This window comes from Kryptolebias marmoratus, linkage group LG4, assembly GCF_001649575.2.
Source record: "Kryptolebias marmoratus isolate JLee-2015 linkage group LG4, ASM164957v2, whole genome shotgun sequence".
Taxonomy (NCBI): Eukaryota; Metazoa; Chordata; class Actinopteri; order Cyprinodontiformes; family Rivulidae; genus Kryptolebias; species Kryptolebias marmoratus.
In genome coordinates, this window is record NC_051433.1 from 27,012,036 (window position 1) to 27,022,277 (window position 10,242).

Here is a 10,242-nt window from a genome sequence, read left to right on the forward strand (position 1 = left end):
AATGCATGTCACCCACCACCTTTTTTTTGTGATTCCTGCTTGCTGTTTTGGTTTATTCCTTTTGTTATTACGTTGTATTTTCTGTTTGTTTGTTGTTGTTGTTTTTAAGATGCCTTTTCTATGTTTTCTTAGCATTGTATTGAGTCATTAGTCATCCCTTCCCTCAGTAAGTCCTGGTTTTCATCCAATTCATTAGGTTCAGCTGTCACCACTTACCTCATCAGTCCCAGCCTACTTATTTTTCCAGTCTTGACTTTATCCTCATTTTTATGTACCGCTGTCAGGTTTGTTCCCTGCCCTGTTCTTCGTATTTTCTACATTATATTGTTTCTTGGTCTTTTGTATTTTGCTGCCATGTTAGCCTTTTGGATGTTTTGTGAGTAGTTTCCTTTTTGTAGATGGCTGTCTCATTAGCAATTTTTGTTTCTCTTATTAATTCATAGTTTTCTTGAGTCCTTTGTGTGGATCCTTGTGTAGTACCCAAACATGATAGACAACTGTAACCAAACCTCATAAATGACATGTGCGTACGGGTAGCACAGACAGTTAGACATAGCTATCTAGCCGTGCTATGGTGGGAAAATCTGACGAAGTAGCAGAGATCATCAGAACACCGGTTCGGATCAACACATGGCAGTCAGAATTTATTGAGCTCCAGCCAATCAGCGCGCTCCTCTTATGGCGAGCCTCCGCAGCCTTCGCCCAATCAAAGATGCGAATCGGGACCCATGCCTCCGAGTTGTGCAGCGACGTAGTCACGTGACGCAAGGAGCAGGAATGCCAACATGGACCCATGGCGAGGACGGGATGTGAGCGTGCGGCGACAATAACACGACGAGGGCGAGGAAAAAACACGAAAATACCGAGATACGTCGACGGCACGACGACCTTTTGCAGTGCCCCTACCTGGAAACACACGGTAGGTTGAGCTAAACCTCCGGGCTAGTCCTACTCGACTGTCCAGGAGAAACCGAGAGTAAAAATAGAGCGTTTTTCCCCCTTTTTTGACCCAGGCGAACTTGAAACTCGTGGATTCCTCTGCAGGCTGCCATGCTGCTACCGACCGTCGCAGCGGCAGTTCCTGTAGGCTATTTTTCCGTTTTAGTGGTTTCATTCGTCGGTTGTTTGTGTTGTTTCAGTTTTGTCGCCATGATAGTGGTTGTGGGCCGTGTTTCCATAGAGCAGAGCTGCGGTGGTTTTCTGATAGGCCCCGCTGGCTGCAACATGTGCCCGACGCCGTGACAGAAGCAATAAACAACTTCCCACTGTAATCCTGTCTGTTCTGACGTGTCCACACCTCGTGCTAACTAAGCCCAGCGCTTCCACCCTTTAAATGTTCTTCCTTTTCAGTTTAGAAAAAATCTGAATGATTTGAACAGCAACGTAATGTATGAAATATTTGAAAAACAATCACTGGAGGAGGCTCCAACTCAAAGCTTCATGTGCAGTTTGCCAACGAGGCAAAAAATGAGCAACACACACACCACATGTTAGATAGTGTCAGATTTTAACTTTAACCAGACAAGGAAATTTGTTGATGTTCTTTTCATTTGGTCTTTTAATTTGCTTTAGCAACAACTTAAACACATCCCGTATTTTGTTAACTGAATCACACTGAATGCACATTGTTTGCTACTTTTCATACCAGAGTTTTAGACAGATCATGTTGAGAATGGATGGGGTTGTGGCTGTTTTGGTCAAATCTTGAAAATGTGATCTCATGTAATGTTGTGAAATCTTGCATGATCTGTTAATTCTTGGAGTACTGTATTTTCTGCACCATAAGGCGCACCCGATTATAAGGCGCAGTCTCAATTATGGCATCCATTTTTGTGCTTAAACCATACACAAGGTGCACCAGATTATAAAACGCATGCTAAAACATATGGTCTACAAAAAAAAAAGGGTCACGGAAGCAAAACGATGAGTTTGGTTGAACTTTATTCTACTATGTAACAATTATTTTACATATTTTTTTTATCATTCTTCTTTCACAAATCCACCAAAGTCCTCATCTTCTGTCTGAATTGAACAGCTGGGCAATTTCGCCATCAAACATGCTAGGTTCCCTCTCATCATTGTTGGAGTCAGTCTCGTTGCCAGGGGGCTGTTCAGCAATGATGCTGGCTTTCGCAAAAGCTCGGACAACAGTTAAAGCAGATACTGTAGCCCAGATATTCACAATCCATTCGCATATGATGGCGTAACTCACCTGGTGCTGCCCCCGTCTTAGTAAACGTGTGTTCGCCGTCGGTCATCCATCGCTCCCACGCCACTCGCAACTTCACTTTGAACGCACTGTTTACACCAACATCCAGCAGTTGGAGTTCTTTTTTAATCCTCCCGGAATGATGGCAAGCTCCGAATTGTATTATATTACATAATGTTCTCTGATTGGTTTATCGCTGCCAGCGTACGTACTGTACATATTACATAGTGTTCTCTGATTGGTTTGTCGCTGCCAGCGTATGTACCGATACTGTACACATTACCTAACGTCCCTGTATGGGACAGATTTTGGAATTCAGTGCACACATAAGGCACCCCGGATTATAAGGCGCACTGCCAATTTTTGAGAAAATTTCAGGCTTTTATGTCCGCCTTATAGACCGGAAAATACGGTACGTGTTGGGGATGACTCTTAGCTACTACCACACCAAACTTTGGCTTAATATCTGTCAAACTGACTGGATTATGGACATTTTTCTGTTTTTCTAAGTTCAGTTGACTGTAGCAGCCTAATTGAATCAGGTGTGAATGTACATCCAATGATTACTTTTTGCAAGTCTCCATAAAATTTGTTCAGTGATTCATGAGATGTTTTGCTGACAAACAAAGATGGGCAAAAACATTATCATCCACCTTTGCCTTTTGATAATAATAATAATAATAATAATAATAATAATAATAAATGAGACAAAATAAAAATAAAAAAAGACAATGAATATGGACGTTTTTTCATGGTATAAGTTATTTTTATTGTTTTTTGTCAGACAGACCATAAAATGCCTTTCTGCTGCTGTTTAGATTAAATGTTGAAAGATCCTGTAAAAACTTTGCCCTTTTTAAAATGGAAAAACTTTACAAATGAAAGTGTTTCTTTGTTTTGTTTGTTTTCTGAAGAAGAATTGTGATTTTGATATTTACCTATAATCCCACCCTGTCTTTGCAGGTTTTTGTGATTCTTCTTGTGAGTCGTTTTCTCAGCAGCCGCCCCTCGGCGTTTGGCCTGGATCTATGGTGTCCCTAAGCAGCAGAAACCTGGACACAGAGCTGTTCCGAGACAGCGGCCTGTTCATTTTCTGCCTGGAGGATGGTGCAAGCAGCAAAGGTGGCAGCTCGGCCTCCTGTAGCAGCCCCGGGCTGGAAGAGCAGGGGGCTACCTGCAACTTCAGCCCTAGAGAGGGGGAAGAAGAGGAGGATGAAGATGAAGGTGGGAATCTGCAGATTCTTCTGAGCACAGATGAAGAAACGGAATCAGCCTTTCTGGAGCCCAAGCTGCCAGAATTTCCTTTTCATCCCTCTTCGCCATTTTCTCCCACACTGGAGGACATCGAGGAGTTCCTAAAGGAGAAGATGGAACTGGTGAAGGAAGAGCTCCTGACCCAGAAAGTGGAGGTGTCCTCTTCCCTGTGCAGCTTCACGGACTCTCCATCATCCTGCCCACCCCCGTTTTTTTCCACAGAGAGTCACAATGACCTGGGCACCAGCACCATCCTTTGCTCTTCCAGCCCAGAGACTCCTGTGAAAAAAAAAAACTGTCCCATCCAAGCTGAACCCCCCTCCTCTGCCCAAACTAACCCCTCACCTCCCACTTTGATGCCGTCAATGCTCCTCGGAGCTCCAGTGGTCCTGCAGCTGCAGCCATTACCTCAGGCTCCAGCAGGGTCTCCCTCTGGGGCCCAAAGTGGCATTTGGCTCACTCACCTGGTCATGGGGCTACAGGGTGCTACAGGTCCAAATCTCACCCTGCTGGCCCCCCAGGTTTCCTCTACACCCACTACCACCACCCTGGTGTCGCTAAGCAACAGCGACAACAAATCAGCCGATCAGAAGTATGTGAAGATTGCCCCACTGCCCATCACCACCAGGACTCTAGAGATCACAGCCATGGCAGGAAATGGAGGCCCAGGCAGTGCACTCATAAAAACAGCAGCTCCCCGGGTCAGCAGAGTACCACCAACAGAGAGGGTTCACAAGTGTTCCCACCCTGGGTGTGGGAAGATGTACACCAAAAGCAGCCATCTTAAAGCGCACTTCCGTCGACACACAGGAGAGAAGCCCTACACCTGTAGCTGGCCAGAGTGTGGCTGGAGGTACTAGCACATTGTGGCCTCACATTCCCTGAAGGAATATATATTGCCTGCTGCCTTTCAGGCCAGAGGTTTAGACTGAAAGACAGACTTGTAACTATTTTGGTTGAACTTTTAAAAGATGTTATAAGTGATCTCACATGAGATCACTCCTAAGCTGTCATATTAGAGTGTGTGTTGTGAACGGCTCTCAGCTACTACTACATCCAATTTTAGCTCAGGATCTGTAAAACTGACTGAGTTATGACCATTTTTGGTTGGCTAATGTTGGTTAGCTGTGGTGGCCATCTTGAATTGAGCTGACCCCAAAAGTGGGGACCTATGAAATCTGTTTTTTTTCCCAAATTCCACTTTTTCCAGGGATTTTTTGCGTCAATTCCACATTTTTATTCTAACCATATTCATTAACCTGAAAAGTACATAATTATAAAGTGACTGAAAAATGTTTAACAAATGAATAACCACAAAATTCAAAATTTAATGACTGTCATTTCACTTTTACAAATAAAACAAACTGCTGTTGTTCAGTAGAACATTTCGCTTGTACTGATCTAGTTGAATGCTGAAGAGTTTGCAGGCATGTCTGGCTTGCGCTAGCTTCTTCTCCCTGTTTCTGATGTGACTATTTGACTGTAAGTGGTCATCACATGTATTCTTACACGTCCAATCAAATGTGTGCTGACAAAACTTGCAGAAAAGTTGCTCTCCAGATTCATAAAAATCTCTGGGGTATTGTTCTGCTCTGAACTTTGCGCTGTTTCGCATTTTTTTAAAATGTTTTGGAGGACTTCAGTGTGACCTACTTTTTCTTGTCTGTGGAGAGAAGAGCCTGACCTGCGTAACCAGGTAACAGCAGATACAGGAGTTGGTAGTGGACAAAATACCTCACGTTTCGCTCTAATGAGCAAGTTCCGTGAGATACCGCGTTTTGTACTGGATTCCATTTTATTTGCTACATTCTGCAATTCCATCCGCGTTTTCCGCATCGTGGAAATCATAGGGCCCTACAAAAGAAAATCAGTTGTAGGTGTACATCCAATGATTATCTTCTGCAAGGTTCATGAAAAACTATTAATTTAGCGGTTTGTGAGAAGTTTTGATAACAGTCAGACAAACAAACACAGGCAAAAACATTTTTGTCTCCTTTTGCCTTTCAGCGATGGGCAATATTTACACTCCTATTCATCTACTTGTAGGAGATTAATCCCCTGGTTGGGTGATTGGCTGGTGAGGAAGATGATTTCACAAACCAGCAGGTATCAGACTAAGGAGTTCCAGGTTTAGGAACAAGTTCAGCACTTTGACCGCTCTTTAACATACTGAAACTCTTTGTGTCAGTACATTACAGTATAGTCTGAAGAAACAATTCTGTTGCAGTATTAGAGTCACGGATCATTTTAACCTTTGTCTCACTGATTAGATGCACCTGGAATGTACATTAGACATATTTCTGTGGCCTGGTCTTAATTGATTCATTTAGCTGCATTGTAACTGACCGACGTTCAGCCATATAATTAATCAATAATTTGTTCAAATTTCTTTCATTTGCTCTTTTAATTTGTTTTTTCCAAATCTTACTGTAACTTATACACATTTCAGATTTACATGTAATTAAAGTTAATGATCACACTCATAATTTCAGAACTGAAATAGAAAAAAAATTTTTTTTTAATGGAGTGTTAATGCTGAGTACAGAATGATTTTTGCTAAAATCTGGTTTGGTAGTACCTGAGAGTCATCTCCAAATACTCAAAGTGCTAACAGTTTGTGCAAGATCTTTGACAATTTTGGCATTAAATGACACAGTCAACCTTGCTTGTCTGGTAGCAAAATATTTTATAAACCAGTGGACAGAATTTAATGAAACCTTCTGAAGATAATCATTGAATGTACATCTACAAATGATTTACTTTTGGAGTCAGTCCAATTCAAGATGACCACCACAGCTAATCAACATTAGCCAACACAAAAATTGCTCAATATCTGGAAAATTGACTCAGTTATAGCTAAGATTTGGTGTGGTAGAACCAAAGAGTCATTCGCAACTCTTTTCATAGAATTGCATATTGTTTTTTAAAGTTTGAACAAAGCATGTCTAGCTTCTTCTTTTCTCAACATAAGATGATTTTAGGTTAAAACTTTGGCATGAAAGGTGACAGGTGATATGCACTCCTTCGAGGAATGCTTGGTCTTTAACTTGTGAAGGTATCACTGCTTTTATTGCTAAAAATATGACACTTTTAGTGGAGAATGGGGATAGGGGAATAGGTGTGAGGTGTTTTCTCCTTTTTAATGAACGCAGTGGTGAATATGTTAATCTGCAAAACCTTTCAGGACCTGACAGGTTTTTTTCTAACCCTGCCCTTCTGCTTTCATGTCCTCAGGTTCTCCCGATCGGATGAGCTGTCTCGCCATCGGCGCTCTCACTCAGGCATTAAGCCATATGTGTGCACACTGTGCGAGAAGAAGTTTGCCCGCAGCGACCATCTGTCCAAACACACGAAGGTCCACCGCAGCTCAAGGCCCAGCAGGATCATCAGAGCCACTGTGTGACCCTGAACCGGGGTGGGTGGGGTTGCCAGTGTTCCTCAGGACTTTAGGGTGCTCAAAATCTGGAGAACTGGCTGTTGTTTCACCCCCGTAGTTTCCTTCTTGTCTCTTCCTTCCCTGCTGTTCTCATTTGAGTGACCCATCTGAGGAGCTCGCCTTAGATTGAGCAATCAGCCACCTCAGGAAAAAACTAAGCTGAAAGTGGACTTCCTGGCTTTTACATGAGCTGGTCAAAACAGGAGCTGGTCTCACAGAGGCCCTCTTCCAGCCATCACTTGCACTTTTGCTCCTGTAACTGCCAGCTGCTGTGGAAAGGTGGTTCGTAACCAATACTAGGAACATCTGTAATGGGATTATTTCTTCTCTACATCTGCCAATCCTTCTTCCACAAAGCCAAATGTCAGGGTTCACATTCACAAAAGCATTGAAAAATTTTCCTCTTATGTGTCCCATTCATGTCATGAGTTCTAATCACAAGGCTTGGGCAGACAGAGTCCATGTGACGGCGAGGCGGCTGTCTTTCTGTCTTGGGGGAAATTATGAATAGCAAAGGAGTCTTCTGAGAAAGATTATATATTCAGTTTGCTCATTCATTTTAGAGACAATCTAGTCATACTGAGCTTGGAGCTTTGCTCAAAACAAGATAAATTGAAGCAAAATTTCCAAGTTGATGTTTTATGTATCCAGCACTGGCCTTTTAGTCCTATTATCCAATCATGATCCATTTTATTTGGACCTGTATGCCTTTTTCTCAGTCCCTAATCTCTTTATTGCTGCCTTTGTCATCATCACTAACTTACTTTGATCCCATTTTGGGGTTATCATATGACTGCTTTTATTTAACTTTGATTCATAATAGGGGAGGGAAACGGGAGGGGTGCCAAACCAGAAGTCCCTGTTCTGGCCCCATGAGAGGTAAAATGACACTCTCAGTGCATGACAGTTTATAAGCTTCTTATTCTTTGAGAATTAATGTGCAGCCAACTTCTGTGGCCTAGAAAACTACTCAACATGCACGTTACACTTGGGCCCAATGGTGCAAAAGTGAAGTGATACTCTGCTCTTATTTTATTACAGTAGTACTTACTGTAGACATTATTCTGTTGGTTTTATAACACAGAGTGTTAGGGCCTCTCAGAAAGACAAAAATCAGGAGAAACTTTTCAGATCAAAGTAAAAACAACATTGACAGAAAAATGTTGAAATTGTATCTCCAAAATAAAGTAGAAAATTTATTGACAGACAAAAGTTGACAAAACAAGTCAAAATTTTATTGACAGAATATATTCTAAGTTTTATTGACAGTAAAAAGTCTGAATTTTAGACACAAGTCATAAAATTATTTACAGAAAAAAGTTGCAACATTATTGACAAAAATAGTCACAATATTGTCGACTGGAAAAATGTTTAGTTGAGAACCAAAATGTCATTATTTAAGACTAAGACTTAAAGACAATGAAATGTACCCCCCTGTGCTCCTGAACACGATTGTATTTGTACCATTTGTTGTTGTTGTTCTACATATATGGGTGCATTTTTACTACAAAATTTTATTTGAATCAGTTTGCAATGCAGTTTATTACTCCTGCTGCAGCATAACTCACAGAACCTCTTTCAGTCTTCTTACAATAAGAGACTGAAACATGTACACGGGCCCAGATTGACTAATGGTTTGTGTGCTTTTGGGGCTGCAATTTTGGGTTTTGTGCATCTGTCTTATTCGCAAAGTTCCCACAAAGTCAGCATCTCCCCACACAGCGTTTCACTGTGTTGGTTTTTTCAGTCAATAAATTTCGAACTTTTTCTGTCACAGACTTATTTAAAACAATTTTTCTCAACCTCTTTTGTTAATAAAACTTAAACTATTTTCTGTCATGCTTTTCATTTTTTTTTGGGCAATAATATTTTTACTTTTCTCTCAGCATTTCAACTTTATTCTCAGCATTGCAACTTTAATGTCAAAACTGGGAAACAAAGAAAAAACTCTTCCTAAATTTGTATTTCTTTTGTTTGGCCCCAGTACTCTGGCGTAGTTTTAGCAGCAAGAAAAGCTAGTAGTTTATTAGTTAAACGGCAGCTAACATCTATTGAATTGTGTATTAGCATACTCAGTATAATGTGTACTCAGTACAAAGGACAAACATAACATGTACAGCTTGTTGCCTTTATGTAGATAGTTGTTTGTTTTTTAAATCAGAGGATTTTTTAACCAGTGCATTAAGCTAATCAGCGGTGTTCCTCGAGAAGGTTTTGATTCTGTGATGTGAGCTCGATTGTATAGCGATCGATGTGTGGAATGTCACAGTGTAGTCTGGGATCTGGAGTCCTGTTCTGCCCATTCACCAAACATTAAGCTGAGTCTACTGATCTCAAGTGCACTTGGGTTTGAGAGAAGAAACAGCTGTGATGGCAGTTTCACAAAATGTATCAGCACCATAAACTGCAAAAAGAAAAAGAGTTAGGTGCAGAGTGGTTCATGGAAGGTTAAACTTTTGATCTCAAAGCTTTGGTGCTTTCTGACCTATCCGTGCTTCACAGGAACAATACCTGAGAATAGAAAAGCCTGTCATAGCAGAGTCAAATCATCATGCACTCACAAACTGTTGGCAGTCTGAACTTAAAGTGAACTTGTTTTTTTTTTTTTTTTTTTTTAAAGGATGAGCTCAAACTTTGTCACTTCTGTGTGTAGCAGTTCTTGTTACACCTTTGTCTTGTAGTGTTTTGGGTATTTTCTAGTGTTGGCTGTGTAATGTAGAATCCTGCTGAAGGCAGACAGACGGGCAGACATGTTTATCCGTCTGAACTGGAGCCGTCTTTGTGTCTGAGCCACCCTAGGCTGCTTCTACTGACCTACATCCACACCTAATCATCATCATCTGCGTCCACTTCTTTTTTTCTCTCACTCATGCTGTTATTATTATTATTTTTTTTTTGTCTGAGCAAAAAAACCTGTGTTTGTGTATATATGTTAAATATTTAAGCACACACAGATTCCCTTTTTTTTCAATTTTTGTTTTGTCTTTTGAATACAAGAAATGCTATTTTCCTATCTGCAAAAATAAAATAAAAATTTTTTTTGCTCATTTGTTTTTACAGAAATTTTCTTTCTTTAATGTAGATAGATGGAAACACTGACAGTTGTACTCAGATTCACAGTAATTCTTATGGTCATCAAAGCATGTAAGAGCTGTGACATGAACAGAACTTACTGATGGGAAATCGTTTTTAGCCCGCCATGCCTCTTTTAAATCACAGTGTAATGAATTTGGTTAATCAACATTGTCATTACACATTTATTGTAAAAAGGATTTTTGCCCATGTGCCTGTCTGTTGACAAAATACTTTGTGAACCACTGGATGAATTTTAATGGAACTCAAA

The 10,242-nt window shown here is 40.8% G+C and overlaps 1 protein-coding gene across 1 annotated transcript; it reads left to right on the forward strand.

The window, feature by feature from the left end:
- Positions 1–771: 771 nt before the first annotated feature.
- Positions 772–9,946, forward strand: si:ch211-117k10.3 (Krueppel-like factor 15). Its single transcript, XM_017440284.3, has 3 exons — positions 772–919; positions 3,173–4,316; positions 6,698–9,946. Exons 2-3 carry the CDS (start codon positions 3,238–3,240, stop codon positions 6,864–6,866), a joined length of 1,248 nt encoding a protein of 415 aa, XP_017295773.1. The 5' UTR covers positions 772–919; positions 3,173–3,237; the 3' UTR covers positions 6,867–9,946.
- Positions 9,947–10,242: the final 296 nt, after the last annotated feature.